The 17,256-nt window shown below is 37.9% G+C and overlaps 2 protein-coding genes across 4 annotated transcripts in view; one reads left to right on the forward strand and one right to left on the reverse strand.

The window, feature by feature from the left end:
- The window catches only part of CERT1 (ceramide transporter 1), a 127,820-nt gene extending 115,390 nt beyond the window's left edge, over positions 1-12,430 (reverse strand). Inside the window, exons 1-3 of one of the 3 annotated variants that reach the window (XM_068535529.1) lie at positions 12,345-12,430; positions 11,692-12,100; positions 6,712-6,846 (exon numbers count right to left, since the gene is read on the reverse strand). In XM_068535529.1, coding sequence (XP_068391630.1) covers positions 6,712-6,846; positions 11,692-12,100; positions 12,345-12,430 — 630 coding nt within the window. Of the gene's footprint in view, positions 1-6,711; positions 6,847-11,691; positions 12,172-12,344 lie in introns of those variants that run through there. The other 2 variants (XM_068535528.1, XM_068535527.1) reach the window with 2 other exon arrangements.
- POLK (DNA polymerase kappa) overlaps positions 12,173-17,256 on the forward strand; it is a 75,089-nt gene continuing 70,005 nt past the window's right edge. Inside the window, exon 1 of the mRNA XM_068535525.1 lies at positions 12,173-12,517. The gene's annotated coding sequence lies outside the window, so the exon portion shown is untranslated. The remainder of the gene's footprint in view (positions 12,518-17,256) is intronic.

Genomic DNA, 17,256 nt, shown 5'->3' on the forward strand with positions numbered 1-17,256 from the left:
TCATACCAGTCAAAATGGCCATCATTAAAAAGTCTACAAATAACAAATGCTGGAGAGGGTACGGAGAAAAGGGAACCATCCTACACTGTTGGTGGGAATGTAAATTGCTGTAGCCACTATGGAAAACAGGATTCAGGTTCCTTAAAAAATTAAAAATAGAGTTGTCACATGATCCAGCAATCCCACTCCTGGGCATATATCCAGAGAAAATGATAATTTGAAAAGACACATGCACCTCAATGTTCACTGCAGCACTATCTACAACAGCCAAGACATGGAAGCAACCTAAATATCCACTGACAGATGAATGGATAATGAAGATGTGGGGGGTGTGTGTGTGTATAAAATATGAATATTACTCAGCCATAATAAAAAAGAATGAAATACTGCCATTTGCAGCAACATGGATGGACCTAGAGATTATTAAGTGAAGTAAATCAGACAGAGAAAGACAAATATATGATACCACTTATATGTGGAATCTTAAAAAATGATACAAATGAGCTTATTTACAAAACAGAAATAAACTCACAGACACAGAAAGCAAACTTATGGTTACCAAAAGGGAAAGGGGGTGGGGGAGGGATAAATTAGGAGTTTGGGATTAGAGGATACAAACTACTGTATATAAAACAGATAAACAACAAGCACCTGCTGTATAAACCAGAGAACTAGATTCAGCATCTTATAATAACCTACAATGGAAAAGAATTCATATATATATATATTATACGTATACACATATAATATATATATTATATATATACACACATATATCTGAATCACTTTGCCATACACCTGAAACATTGTAAGTCAACTATACTTCAATTAAAAAAAAAAAATACACCCAGTTTGCAGTTCTTTGTTATGGCAACCCTAACAAACTAACACATTTTGTAATTACATAATTTTGGATAAGCTATTTCAACATTCTTGGCTCTACATTTCAACTGGTATCTTTCTTTATATTTTTCCTCTTCCAAATCCTCTCACCAAATATTTTAAATATTTCCCACTATATCTAATTATTTGAGTTACATTATTTGAGTTACATTCCAGTTACCTAAAGATGGAAGATAATTATTTCCAAATGAACTGCTGAACAGATAATATTAGTTTCTAAAGGCATAAATCTTAGTAGTATAAGGTTCTAATTTCTTTAGAAATTCACTGGCAAATGCTCCTCAAATGAAGAGAATTATCAACTAGTATCTATCTAATGCTTTTACTGGTCGATATACCTTCCTCTCTTTCCTTTGGTTCTTACTAACACAGTTCAATAGAGCAAAATTGCACATTTGATAAAAAGCGAACTTCTTGGACTTCTTACTAATCTGGAGTTCCTCGTATGATGATTAGTTATGGCCCTGTTCATTTTTGGTGAGATCCAATTTGCTGAACATCAATTTAAATCACAATTTTTTCCTTTAAAATCCCACATTCAAAAACCTTAAAAATTAAAAAAATTTTTTTCTTCCAGTTTTACTGAGAAATAGTTTACTCAAAAACTGTTTAGATTTGACTACTCTTTATTTGGCACTTTAAAAATTTTTTGTTTAATGATCCTTTTCAATTTTGAACACTTCCTTCCCTTTCTTTTTCTTTTTTTTTTTAATTTAAATTTAAATTTTATTTATTTATTTTTGGCTGTGTTGGGTCTCCGTTGCTGCACGCGGGCTTTCTCTAGTTGCAGCGAGCGGGGGCTACTCTTTGTTTCAGTGCGCGGGCTTCTCATTGCGGTGGCTTCTCTTGTTGCAGAGCAAGGGCTCTAGGGACGCGGGCTTCAGTAGTTGTGGCTCGTGGGCTCTAGAGCGCAGGCTCAGTAGTTGTGGTGCACAGGGCTTAGTTGCTCCGCGGCATGTGGGATCTTTCCAGACCAGGGATCGAACCCGTGTCCTCTGCATTGGCAGGCAGACTCTTATCCACTGTGCCACCAGGGAAGCCCCCTTCCCTTTCTTTTACATCTCTGTTGGCTTCTTTAATTTTGCCAGGATCTTTAAATTTCCTCCCTTCTAACCCCTACCTACTTAAGAGCTACTTGGCTTAAAATTTTTTTCAATGTAGCAGTAAACATTTTCATTACCTTTCAGTTTTCCGTCTGAGAATATTAAAACACTAAATTGGTGAATAAATTTTACTATATCCAACCTATAATAAGAATAATACAAATCCCATTCATTTGGTAATTAAAGAAGTTTTATAAGATAGTAGGTATACAAAGTCAGATACCTAAGGTAAGACTTGGGACTACAGATAGAACTTAGGCAAACCAATTCTAAAGACATTACTATTTCCATTTTACCAAAAATCTCTACCTACCTAATTCCTGAAACGTCTTCTAATCTCAGTAGCTACAAACAAACCACTTCTTTTATTTCCACAAAAGGATCATTAGCAGTTTAAAGAACTGATTGATATATTAGCAATATAATTTTAAATATGGTACAAAAAGGAATAGACAAACCAATTGAAGAGAAGAGAGTCCAGAAACAGCCTCAAATACACATGGTAATGTAATATACAATAAAGGTAACATTTCAAACCAGTGGGGAGAAGGTGAATTTTTCAATTAATGGTATTAGACTACATGGTTAGCCATTTGGGAAAAAATTAAGAAGCTAAATTCCCACATCCCTTCTTATACTAAAATAACCCCCACAGGAATCAAATTCAAATGTAAAATTGTAGATGAAAATGTAACTACATTTATATAGAGTTATAGTCTTTGAGTTATGTTTTAGTTAAACATAACTAAATACAGAAGCCATAAAGGAAAAGGTCAATAAGAGCATATAAAATTTTTAAATTTCTTTTAAGGCTTAAAAAGAATATAAAATAAGGAAAGAAAAAATAGACAATGACAACCTGGGGGGAAACATTTGCAATATGACAAATTGCCAAATATCATGATATAAAGAGCTTCTACAAATCAATAACTGAGAAAGAGATGAACAAGCGATAAGAAGAGGAAAAAATGAATTATAAACATAAGAAGTTACCCTCTTGAATAAAAAAGTGCAACTTTAAAATAATGAGACACCACTTTTATCTAGGAGTTTGCCAAATATTTTAACATTTGCCAAAACCTGACTTCCTCAATACTTGAGAGTATGGAGGGACTTCCCAGGTGGCACAGTGGATAGGATTCCACACTCCCAATGCAGGGGGCCTGGGTTTGATCCCTGGTCAGGGAACTAGATCCCACATACATGCTGCAACTAAGAGTTCGCATGCAGCAACTAAGGAGCCCATGTGCCGCAACTAAGAAGCCCTGGAGCCGCAACTAAGAAGCCCTGGAGCCACAACTAAGGAGCCCGCCTGCCGCAACTAAGACCCAGTGCAACCAAATTAAAAAAATATATATTTGAGGGTATGGGGAAATAGGGACACTCATGCACTATTTGTAGGAATGAAAAGTGGCACTTTGGAAAGGGCATTTGACAGTAACTACAAAAAAATTTTAAAATACTATGTATGTTTGTTTCAAGAGTGTTTGTAGTAAAACAAATTTAAACATGATCTAAATTTCCAAGAACAGGGAAGGGGCAAATAAATAAGACATGGTTCATCCACAATATTCAACAAAATGTAGTAAATGTCCAAGACATATTAAAAGAAAACAAGGTGCAGAACGATAGATTTAGTATGATGCTACCTGTGTAAATGAAAATGAAGGATATAAACAAATAAATGCTTATATAGGCATACATAGTATCTGGAAGGACAGACCAAAAATTTGACTTTGGCTATGTCTTGAGTGCAGGACTAAGAGTAAAGAGAAGCATTTACTTTTTAAACCTCTTCATGCCACAGATTATATTTTTTTACCACACGTACTTTATTTAAAAACAGAACTTAAAAAATAAATAACAGTTTAAATACTCCATAAACATTGCTTTTGATCGATGAAACACAACTAACATATATTGAACATCTACTACATGGCAAGTTTTGTAGCAGGGACTGAGTCTTAAGCAAATAACTATTAAACTATAATAATTGAGAAATTCAACTTTCTACAAACATTTATTAAATATACAAATAGGTGATTTCCCAAAAAAGTGACAGAGTACTATTTTTCCTCTCATTAACTTATTCCCAATCCCTTCACGTTAAGAATTATTTCCAGGTAACAAATTCTCCCAGGAAATACTTTGTTCCTTGAAAGTATTTCACTCAATTTATTATCACATAACTAAAGAACATGATTTGAATAAGGAATGACTTAAATGTTAAGCTAAAATAATAGTGAATTTAACAATGAATTAGGTTCTATCAGAAAAGGTGGGCTCAAACATTAGGTTCACCAACAAATAATAAATATGTTAATGAATGGTTACAGTAAAGTCACAACTCTTCAAGTCCAGATTTCCTCATATATGAATACTATCAATTTCATAAGGATGTCATATGCACAAATTCAACCATATTTATTCTTTGCCTTCAGAGATGAATTGATACATATAATAGTCCATATTTAAGAAAAGCAACAGACACCTATTTAACAGAGGTTAGTATTACATTTTAAAAACTTAACTCAAATACATACTGTATTTGTAAACTTCATTCTGAGAAGTTCACTGAATTCAGTTATATTTTGTAATTTCCTTGAAATATGTAACAGTGAACTTATGAACCCACAGAATAGGAACAGAGTTGAAGAAGTTCAGGAATATAAATACTTGTGTTTCTCCATACCACCTGGTTAACTATAGCAAAGACTAACTACCACTCAGATTCTGCTGCTTCATTCATTTTTTTTTTTTTTACCTTCTCTACTACCACTTAGCCCAGTGAGTACTTCCACTAGGTCCCTTCAATGTTTTCAAATTGTCTTGCTTTCCTACTCATTTCTTTGATTATGAACCACAATGAAAAGTTCTATAAGCAAATACAGATAACAAAAATACCAAAATAACAACAACAAAAAATCTACGAAGAACTAACACATTGTTTTTTCCTGAGCAGATGCAATGTAAATATTTATTAGAAGTTTTTCTTTTCCCCAAATAAGCCATGCACTATTACCATAGTCCATAATTCAAGACAGGATAACTAAATTTAAACTAGCATGGTACTCTAGGAATACTACTAGTTAGGAAACAATAAAGATATAAATTATTTTCAAAGAGTCTAACAAGCACTGTAACTAACAAGCATCCAACAATATGCAAAAGAAGGAAGAAGGGGAAGAACCAAGGGAAGACATTTCAGAATTGTAAAGTACATTACTATCCATGATTCTTTCCTCTAGCATGAATAGTGATCTATCTCAAGAGAAATAAAACCCCAAAATATTAACTATCAATAGATACAATTTCAAAAGCACATTATAACATACCACATACCAGTCCAAATAAATAGTGAGCCTTTATGTCCAAACTATTTCTTTAAAATTGTCCATAAGAATGGAGAGTAGTAGTTTCATTCTGAACATTTCCAAACAACCCCTCTATAAGTTTTTCCAACTCAATATCCAACTAAGCTTTTATTTTCAAACTCTGAATATATAAGAGGGGCAGAATGTATGAAAAGTGATGGAAAAATACTATATGGTTTTACTTAAATGTGTAACATAAATATATGTAAGTCATATTTAGATATCAACACATAATCCAAAGTACACCATTTATCTTTATAAACAATATAAACTCTATCGTAACATGAATTCTCTTTGAATGTATCAGTAAAATCTATGATTGTTTTAACACACCCATTTTTAGATTTTAACTACAATAGCTTCCTTAACTGACCTCCATTTAACTGACCTGCCTTAGACAACACCTTTTTTTTTTTTGCCCTTTATTAAATATGTCTCGACATGCTGAGCACTCTCAACTAGTATGCTATTTTTAGTATATTCAGGCACTTCTGGCCCACTAGTTGAGTTACATGTTTAACAAGTCAGTTGGTTGTTCCTAAACCTGTTTATGCCAGTTTACTTGCTGTAGTTCTTACATAACTTAAACATCATGTAAATCTATGGAATACAAGAGCAAAGAGAGCTGTTTCTATGTAAACTACATTGAATGCAAGCTAAGTAGAATGACTCAATAAAGGTGAGTCATTCTTTTAAAAGGTATTAAATTAAATAAAGGTGAGACATCTGTAAAATATTAGGGAAAAACATTAAAAGTCAAAAAGAGGAACCTATATTTAGGGTTTTTCAAAAGTATCTTTAACTTTTTATTCCACTTTAGAGAATCAAAACTGGAAATTGCAAATCAGGCATTATGGATATAATACTTTACACAAGAACAACTTCTCTCAACTCCATATTCAAAGACATACCATTAGCTCTACATCAAAAAGTTGGTAAGTGAATTTAAATTTATATATTTTAAGTCAAAATTTTAAAATGTTAAGATACGTATCTTTTCATTTTCCTGCTTTAACTTTTTCAATAACTCACCAAGTAACTGTCCCAATCTATCAGATATGAAGCCATCTAACATCTTTTTTTCTGAAGCCCTTGTTTAATGGCTTGCTGTAACCAACTAGATAAATACTACATGTCTATATAAAATAACAGTATGTAGTAATACACTATAAAATAATTTTATGGAAAAAAATATTAGACTGCATGCTCCACAAGAGCAAGGATCTTAATCTGTTTTGTTCATAGACATATCCCAAGCCCCTAGAATAGGTTCCTGGTGTATAACTTATGCTCAATAAATATTTGTTGAATGAAGGAGAACAGGAGCTTACCGTGATGACAGCCTTGCTAAGACAGATGGATCCTCTACAGCCATACTCTGTCTCATCTTCAGATTTGTAGTAACTCAGAGTATTATTTTTCAAAACTACCCAACGGTCCTGCCACCCATGAATGTAGTTTGTCCACTGGAGGAGAAGAAAACAAAAAACTAAGTCAGTATTTTAGAAATCCAAACTTTCTGAAACAGCAGTCAATCTAAGTTTAAAACCAAAATGTGAAAAGTCCTAACTTAATTATAAACAGTAAAAAAAAAAGTGAAAAATTAAAATTTTCCAGATTGCACATAATTTTCAGTAATTTCTACAAAATTATAAATAAAAGATAATAAAATATAACATTTTCTTGTAATATTTGAGGAATAAAAGTGAAGCACACTTCAGTTCAAAATTATGCTTTACTCTTTGTGTGCTTTCATCCTCCCCTCCTCACCACCTTCAAAACTCTTAAATTGTTTTGGTCCCTGCCATAAATGACATATTCAAGAGAAAAGTAAGTTTGGCTATACAGTCTGTCATTCTCCTACACCAAGTACTGCATGAAGCCCTCTAAATCAACAGAAGTAGAAGTCAATCATGGCCAAAACTCTATTTTTGTTGTAAGTTATTCCTACATGAAAATGTATGATGTTTACGACTACATTAAAGTAAAAATAGATTATTAATCTTTAGTAAGTCTACATCAACTTTATTTTTACCTCCACAGAACTCAATATTATAGAATAGTTAATTCATTTTCTAAGTTTCTCTGAAGATCTATTTTTCAAACTCAAGAGTAAAATACAAACATAAAACTGGTTTTCAAAAACATACGTGGATTATCCGTTTCCAGTACCTACAAATGGTTTCTGCGTTGCTAAAGTTTCGCTGCTGCACAGTGAAGATCACAATCAATAAACTTGCAAAGGCAGAAATGTAACCTCTATGGGAATTGTTGATATTGCATATTTTTATGCTCTGGGGTTTTAAGTACAGACAATTCCAAAAACTATCTGCTAACTCAAAAACTATCTACCAAAAACTAACTCTAAGTGGATCGTTAAAAGTATACTGCATTGGCTCAGAGAAATCTTTTCTTTACTATTTCCTAATTCCACAGGTTGGAGATGGTTCAGCTCTTATATCTTCTAAACTCCATCATTACAACCCCTCCCTAAAAGCTTATCCATGCTGGCAATTTAACTCATTCTTTCCTGAGGGCTCTCTAATCACTATTTCCTCATTTTAACTCCCTGCAATTTACTACCACTTAAGACAGTGACTTGAAATAATGATGGTTACATACAAAACTAAATTTACCTCCACCCACAGGGTGCACATCCCCCTATGTTCCTATTTCTTTGGCTATACTGCTACTGCAACAGCCATTCAGACTCAAACCTGGCTCAGCGTTCCTGTACTGTATGGACAGAGCAGTGGATACAACATCAGAGAGACTCAACTACTTTTACGAGCTGTGTGAAAAGTTCTGACAAATTATTTAACTTTTCTGAACTTCAGTTTCTTTCCTCAGTCATTTGAATGGGTGAATAAAATCACGAATACACCTACTATATTCCTAGGAGATACTCAATACCTGACTGTTCCTTCTTAATCTTTATAGCCCATTATCAACTCCTATTCATCTTTCCTTCCCATTAAACCCTTAAATCTGACTCCATTATTTTCAAGTAATCCAATCAAATTATCAGGTTCCTGGATTCCTGAGAAGGCTTAATAACGTTACCCCTGATATCTTCTGCTCTTTATTTCATAACTTACATAATCTTATTTATTTATTAGGCATATTTTGCTTACTTATCTTACATATTAACCTCATTGAGCCTCCAGCTCCAAAACTTACATGAACAACTCCCAATTGCCTGTAATACAAATCGTTTAGACTGGCATACCTTAATCCTACCTCGCTTCCAATTACTGCCCGTCAGAAAGCTACTAACTGTGATTGTGGTCAAGTTACTTACCTGTTTGTTTGTTTGTCTGTCAAACTCTACCTCTTAAAGTTGTTTAACATTAAGCAAGAATAGACTTAGAACACTGCCAAGCACACAGTATTTTCTCAGTTGGAGGCAGAGCTATGCATAGCTAATGAAGCTTAGAAACCTTCAGGGAAGCTCACAAGAACAGACACCTTCCAAAGTGACAGAAGGGGCCCTAGAAATCATGTGTCCATATTTTCATATTATTTTCTTACAGAGGACCCAATAATTACATAAGCTGCAGGATTTACGCAGAAAATGTTAACTCCTATTCACAGCTAGAAGGCAGATTTTTGCCTTTTCTCTACCCTCATAACATTCCCTCACTCTTCCCCATTTAACAGAGACAAGGCAATATGCAGACATTGCAGGAGAAGCAAACATTCCTGCCTCCAATAGTCCAGCAAGCATAAATTCAAGAGGAAAAAAAAATACATTTAGAATAAGAGTCAGAAGCAAGTTACAAATAAAATGCTATAGGAATTCAAGAGAAGGAGCTCTGGGATGGTTGGTGAAATAAGAAAAGTCTTCATGAAAAGAATAGTTGAGATGGACTCTACACATGGACGGAATTTCAGCCAACAGTTAGGTATGTGGAGAAAACGTTAAGGTAAAGATAAGATAAAAAGGATGGAGGGAATTCAGAAGGAACTGGATGAGACTGACCAAGGCTTAATTGCTCTCAAGTCCTACTAAGGCATGAATCTTTCCCCATCCACAATCTATCTTGATATTTGTTATAACCACCTAGAATTACTGTCTATCCAGTACTTTTGGAATTTATGTGCCTAAGAAGCGAGTCTGTAGAAAATATGTTTATATAAAAAAAAACCTTTGGGTTGGTGTACAAGTTTACTCCATCACCACCATTCCAAACTCACTCCATTTGGGGGGGGGAGGAGTGGGAGGACAAAACAAATTAGTATTTGGACTTAACTACATTACTAAGCAGAAGGAAAAGAACAGAGGCTGAGTTCTAACACTTGTTTAAAATTACCAGGTGAATACAAAGGCTGAAAATATATATGTACTTTAAAAGCATACATTCAATAAAAAATATTATTGATTAAAAAACTTCCAAGAAAACATATGCAACCATAAATTGTTAAATTTCAGGGAAATTTCCTTCATAGCTGTTAACAAGAACACCAAAACTATGTTGATTCTATATATGCAGCAACAATGAAGTTATTTACGAACCAAAGAAGTGGTCAAATACTACATTTCTATACACTTAGATATCAAGGAGATAGTCTTCCTTTTTTTGTCATAAAGTATACACTTACTACACTGCTCTGTGTAAGTGATAGTCAGATACTCATATACAGTACATACTCAGAGCACTGGTGACTCCACCAATCACTACGATCCTCCTACCCCCCAAAAAGGGATGATCAATAGTTCAAAAGTACGGCTTGTTTTGTAAAATACCTGACACTCCACAATACTAATTTGGAAGTCTGCTTCTCATTTAATGAGAAAAAAGTGGTGAAATTACCTGAATCACTGAGAAGCAAAGAGCCCATTTCATAACAGTTCCAAAGAGAAATGTATACCTATTGCACAACGTGTTCAATACAGATTCCTAAATTACAAGATACATTTAATCCAAAGAAACCCTAGGGAGCTTCACTTTACTGAAAACTTTTCACTGAAATTCCAATAATGATCACAGTATCAACACACACCATAATTTTTCTGTATGCAAATGAAAGTTAACACTCGCAAGCCTTAGTTCTGACATACTCATGCATTTCTTAGGTCCTTTCTCAGCCTTCTAAAGACAATATAAAAGCTAATATGAAACAATTCCACAAACAACGTCCCAATGCTTAGCCAAAGTATGTATACTGGAAGCAGGGTGATTTCTTAATAGCCAGTGGCTGCACATGATCTAGGATCTTATGACCAGCTTGTTGAGAGACTGGACCTTGCTCCCCCTCTCCAAGTTAACTGCTAGCTCCAGCCATTTCTAAAAGTTTAACGGGAAGAGAGAAGGAAGTAAAAAAGACAATGTGGATCTTCTCATAGCAAAAACGTTAAAAAAAAAAGAAAAAGAAAAAGAAACAAAAAAAACCCCAACAACAAACCCCAAACTATGTACTACCAAAAGAAAAGATCACCACCTTCTCTCTTAAAAAGGGCCTCATCCATTTCAATTAATTAGCTTTCAAACTCTACAAATGACTATCTGCTTTGCAAAAATTTTGGAAAAGTGGTTTAAAAAAATTTAGGAAAAGTAAGATGTCTTTTCCTTACTCTGGCCCACTCACTGCAAGAATATTTTACTATTAAATAATGCTCTTCTTCCTGGACTAAAGGTCGGTCTCCATTCTGACAGGTTTCAAGTTACTATGAATATTTCTTGTACCTATCACCTGACTATTCAATAGCTCTTCTCTGAACTCGGGTAAAGAGTAAGGGGAAAAGTACAAAACTCCTCCTCTCATTGAGATCTTTCACGACATCTAGCCTGGCATAGTTTACCACCTCAGATTTCAGCACCAAGCCGAGTTGCTCCGGCTTCTGTCTCAAAAGCAAGGTCTGCAGAAACCCCTCAACCCTATTCTGCTTGGCATCTCCGGACTAACCTCGTTTGAGAGATCTGAGGTGCACGGTTCCCATGCCCAGTCCTTCGGGTACCGCTGTTGCCCAACCCAAATTGCTACACCCGGACAGCTGCCGCCCGGGGTCCCAAGCCACGGTGCGCATCCCGCTCCCAAACAGGATCCGGGGTTGGGACAGGTCTTTCCCGGTCCCAGACCGCCGAGCCCCAGAGCAGGCGAGGAAGACAGTCCCCTTCTGCCCCCACCCCCACCCCAGCCCTGGCCCGGGCACTCGTGCCGCAGTACTCGGGCCCACACCCCGGCACATTCCGCAGCCCCCGCCCCGGCAGAGTCTGTGCCTCGCGCCCAGCCCCACCCCATGCCCTCAGCGGCTCGCCTCGCCGCAGGTGAGTCTGGGCAAGGGGTCCTCGGCCCCGCGGGTTGCTCACCTTGCTGAGGACCCCGCAGCGCTCCACAGGCGGCCCGGACTCCGTCTCCGGATCCTCCTCCGAGCCAGACGAGTTCCAGCTCTGGTTATCCGACATGGAGGCGCGACAGCCAAGCAGGAGACCGGCCCCCGCTCCCTGAGCTGCGCCGGCGGAGGCGCCCAGTCCCCGGGGTGAAGGGTCGGAGGATGGCGAAGGAAGGAGTGCCCGCTCGGGAGCAGGAGGAAGCTGGAGGAGGGACGAAGTGCGCCCGCCGCGCCGCCGCCGCCTTCGCGCCTGACACCGAGCGGACCGGGGAAGGAGGACGAGTGGCGAAGGAAGCCTGCCCTTCCAGCCGTCAGCCGCCGCCGCCGTCGTCGCCGTCGCCGTGACCCCTGCGCTCTGCCCGGCGCTGCCACCCGAACTCAGCCCCCTCGATGCCAACCTCGGGGGAAACGAAAAGGGGAGGAAGAGAGGAAAAGAAAATCTAGCTGCAGAGACCCAGGTCCACTCACACCTCCGCTACCGCCGCCATCTTCCTGCCTGGCCCACTATTTACCCTCCCCTCCCCTCTCCCCTCCCCTTCGTCCTCCCATTCTCCCCCGGCTCTCCGCCCCGTCCTCCTCCCAACGTCTGACGCGACACGCCGAGGCTCGGAGTCCCCTCCCGCAACCTACCTCCTGCCCTCCCGGGTGACGCCGGGTAGAAAAGTAGGAGGAGCAGAGAAAGGAGAAGGAGGGATGGGGACGCCACTGTGCTGCATTCTGGGAAGGACGCTGCTCCGTACGCCGCGCAGCCTCCTGGGAGTTGTAGTCGAGGTCCTGAGGGAACTGGGGAGAGATCCGCGTTGGTAAGTTTTGCCGCCTTGGGGACGGGCAAGGGGAGGGTGGGCTTCGTTTGACAGTTGCGTGACCCGTCCCCTCGGCCGCGCTTCTATCTCAGCGTAGTGTGTTTATGACGAACTTATGGCGGGCTTGTGGGCCCGGACGTGAGATAACTCTGCTGAGGATGTCCGGGCTTGCCTTCCATGGCGGCTTCCCGAAAGCCCGGGAGCATCTTGCCACTTGCCCGGACAGAAGTGTACCGGGCGCTTCCGCTTCAACCGGGGGCCAGGGGTTTGCGACCTCTCTAATGACTAGGGCGTTTCTTGCCGTCAAACCACCTCTGCGAATTTCGAAGGTCTTCCATCTCGCTCTTTAGAAGTTAGACTTCACACGACGTTTCCCTCTTTAGAAGGAAGAATTTAGTCCCTTCTCACCAGAGCAAGAGCTTTTCGTTGTTAGATTTACAGAGTTTTTATGTGGAAAGTAATTTTGAAGATGTCAGGGAATAAATGACGTTGAAGAGTTGATAAAATAAAATAAGAATGTGAGATGAGAGCCTGGAGTTTTCTCTTAGTTGTAAATGAGTGTTTTCCTGACACCCAAGTTAACAACAATCTCTACTGACCTACCTTCCTCTGAAAGGAGAGGTTGGAATAGAAACTGTCATGTATAACAAAAACCAAAGTGCAATGATCGTATTGAGTAATAAGGGATTAGGCAATAGGAGGCTGGCTTTGCTTTAAGACTAGAATTGAATTAGTGGAAAGACCAATAGAAGATCTAACAAATCTTGTTTAGTCTCTTTGCATACATTATAAGGATAACTTTTATGGGGAGAGCTTTAACTTTGTAGCTTGAGTTCTTTCATCCTGTTTGCTACTTCTCCATCTCGTCAATTTTCTAATAATTGCCAACAGTAAAATTACTTATTAAACCTTAGAAAGAATACCTGCTTACTGCAGGTGACAGGAGAATAGAAGTGAAATTTTGAGTCTAGGGGAAAAGGCACAGTGGCCAGAAATAGCTCTGGTAGCCAAAGAGGTCAACTTAACTGGGATCTTAAGGAAAAAAACGGAATGATGGGAAGTGTCTCTGAGAAGTACCTATGAATCTTTCATTTTCCTAGATTTATACTTAAAAATGCTGGATCTGTTGTAAATCAGTTACAAATCATTTTTCCATTGTGAAATCAAGTGGCAATGCATAATTGAAAGCCATTCAGATGAATAAAACCTTGAGATAAAGCTTTTGAAAATACTTTGTCAACATTAATTAAAACATAATCCAAATTTTGTCATTCAAAAAAGAAAAAACCCACTTAGCACATTTTTCCTCTTTATTGAATTAGTAAATTATACCTTTAGAATATCAAATATTGTAGCAATTAAATTTTGCTTTGCCTTCCAATTACCTAATATAGTTGACGTCCTTTTTCTGATTCTTTTGAGCTCTAGGTTTTAAAATGTCATTAATCTCAAGGAAATGATTGCGAATTGTTGAGAACTCCACTTCATAATGCAATTTAGAATCATGGGAGCATAGTATATATTTATTTTTATTTTATTTAAAAAATTATTTTGGCTGCGTTGGGTCTTCGTTTCTGTGAGCAGGCTTTCTCTAGTTGCGGTGAGCGGGGGCTACTCTTAGTTATGGTGCGCGGGCTTATTGTGGTGGCTTCTCTTGTCACGGAACATGGGCTCTAGGCACGCAGGCTTCAGTAGTTGCAGCACGCAGGCTCAGTAATTGCGGCACAGGGGCCCTAGAGTGCGCGGGCTTCAGTAGTTGTGGCGCACAGGGTTAGTTGCTCCGTGGCATGTGGGATTTTTCCGGACCAGGGATCGAACCCGTGACCATTGCACTGGCAGGCAGATTCTTAACCACTGAGCCACCAGGGAAGTCCCTATATTTATTTTCAAATGGAACTTTGTATTGTATTTTATGCATTTCTTTTTTTAAGAAAATATTTTTTTATTTAATTTTTTTGCTGCATCGGGTCTTAGTTGCGCCACACAGGCTCTTCATTGTGGCGCACGGGCTCAGTAGTTGCGGCACAAGGGGTTAGTTGCCCTGTGGCATATGGGATCTTAGTTCCCTGACCAGGGATCGAACCCACGTTCCCTGCATTGGAAGGTGGATTCTTAACCACTGGACCACCAGGGAAGTCCCTTATGCATTTCTAAATTGTGTGGTTGTAACCACCAACACTAATATGACTACAGTGCCCACTTAATCAGTAGGGAATTGTTTCATTGTATTTAGAATTAATATGAGAGAAATTGTCTTTTTAAAAATGTTTTTGTGTGACTTCCCTGGCAGTCCAGCGGTTAAGACTTCGTGCTTCCACTGAAGGGGGCATGGTTTCAATCCCTGGGGTGGCGGGGAACTAAGATCCCACATGCCCCATGGCATGGCCTAATAAATAAATAAAAGCTATTGCCACATTGTCTCTCTATACTTACAAGACTATTTAAAAATGTTTTTAAGTACAGAAGAATTTTTGTATATTGATCAGAATACCACATTAGAGGTTGGGATTCACTTCATTTTTGCTAATGGGAAGAAATTGCAATACAGTAGTAAAATACATGAACTTTCTCTTTATGGTGAGAGTGACAGCTTCTCAATTTTCTCGCTAACTTAGAACCTTCCCCAACCTTCTTGTAAATATTCCATATTTTCTCTTTTAGTAGTTTTTTTTTTTTTTAAACTCTTAAAACTTGAATCCACCTGGGATTTATTTTTGTGTATGGAATAAGGTAGGAATTGTTTTTTAAGGACAGCCACTTGGCCCAACATTTTATTTAATAGCCTATTCTTATGCTTATATTTATGTGATACACAAAATCTACATATACCTAGGTCTGTTTCTGGACTCCATTCTTTTTCATTGATCTACTTGTCTGTACCTGTGCTAATACCATACTGTTTTAATTATTTAACTTTATACTATTTTCGTATATAATACCAAAACTCTCCTGATGTTCTTTTTCATTTGGATATTTTTGTATACCTTCTCTTCCAGATGAATTTTAGAACACCTTGTCAAATTACATGAAACACTCTATTGGAATTTGGATTAATAATGCACTTATTTTATGAAGAAAATGACATCTTTACAATATTAACTCTTAGCCTCCGTCAGGCACTTTACATACCTGATCTAACTTATTCCCTATAAACCACATAAGGTGAGCGTTGTTGGCCTCATTTTAAGGATAATGAAACTGAAGCTCAGTGCTGCTAAGTAACTTATCCAGTGTCAAATAGGTACTAAGTGTTGGAGTTAGGATTTGAACACAGATCTGATTTTAAAGATCATACTCTTTTCTTTGCTTCAGAATACCTCTAAAAGTGGGAAGAATTGTGTAAATAAATAACATATCCTGTAGATGAGTATATCAGAGCAACTATGCTCTTAATTCAGCTAATGATTTTGCACATCTTTCATTTACCCACTGCTTACATCTATGCTGTCTTATTTAACCGCAATATAGAATTTATTATTGCTATCCTATTTCTATTATTATTTCTATTTCTAATATTTCATATGAAGAAACTGAACCCAGAGAAGTTAAATAACTTTCCAAAGGTCATACAGCAGTAAAGAGCATAGTTGCAGTTTGAGCCCAACTATCCTGATTGCAGCGTTCATTCTCATCCCACTAGAGTTCTTCAGTTCCTCTTCTTTCTCCCCATCTTCCACTTTACCTCATTCTCCCACCATTTTTCTCCACAAAACACCAATCCCAAAGCCTTCATCCCTACCTCACTCTCGCACTGCAATGACACAGAAGCCAAAAACCCAGAGGTGCTGGAAGTGAGAATCTTGCAGTTTTACTGATCAACAGGTAGAGGCCTGGAAGGGAATATCCAGTCGCGCCTCCCCCCAACTCCCACCCCAGATGCGATGCGCGGATTGTGGGATCCTAGTTCCCTGACCAGGGATTGAATCTGGGTCCTCAGCAGTGAAAGCGTGGAGTCCTAACCACTGGACCACCAGGGAATTCCCGGGAATATTTCTTCTTGATGCTAGAACTGTAGTAGGAGAGGATGTCCCAAGTTGAAATTGAAGACATTGTCTAATGTTTTTAAATGATGCTGTAAAAGCCTTTGTTAGTATCTTAGCCTGCCGTAACAAAATACCACAGGCTGGGTGGCTGTGGTCCCTCTTCCTCTTCTAATAAGAACACCAGCCCTATTGGATTAAGGTCCTACCCTTATGGCCTCACTTAACCTTAAATATCTCCTTATAGGCCCTGTCTCCATATACAGTCACATTGAGAGTTAGGTCCTCAAAATATGAATTTGAGGGGAACACAATTTAGTCCATAACAGAGCTTGTAGGTTCTGTATTCCCACAGTATTTATTATGGTAAAGATGCATTTGGAATTAAATAGGCCTTTTTAGCTAACCTGGGAATTTAACTGTTCTTTGTAATCTTTATAATGCTGTTCCCAACTGAAACATAGCTAGTTAAAAACTGGGGATTTACATAAGAAACTTGATTTTGAAAACTTAGAGATACTAATCTATGAAATAGAGGTAATGATCTATGAATAGCAACAGTCTAAAAACTAAAGTACAAGTGAACAAAATACAGCATATGAATAAAACAACTGATTTTTTTTGCCCTATTTTAACATCTTGAATAATAATCTGGGTGGTGAAATTATGGACCACTTGAATTTTTCTCTTTGTACCATTTTGTATGAAAAAAGTATATCATGTGAGTGTGTGCATGTGTATATGTATCACTTTTGTGAG

The sequence above is a fragment of the Eschrichtius robustus genome, chromosome 2, assembly GCF_028021215.1.
Source record: "Eschrichtius robustus isolate mEscRob2 chromosome 2, mEscRob2.pri, whole genome shotgun sequence".
Taxonomy (NCBI): Eukaryota; Metazoa; Chordata; class Mammalia; order Artiodactyla; family Eschrichtiidae; genus Eschrichtius; species Eschrichtius robustus.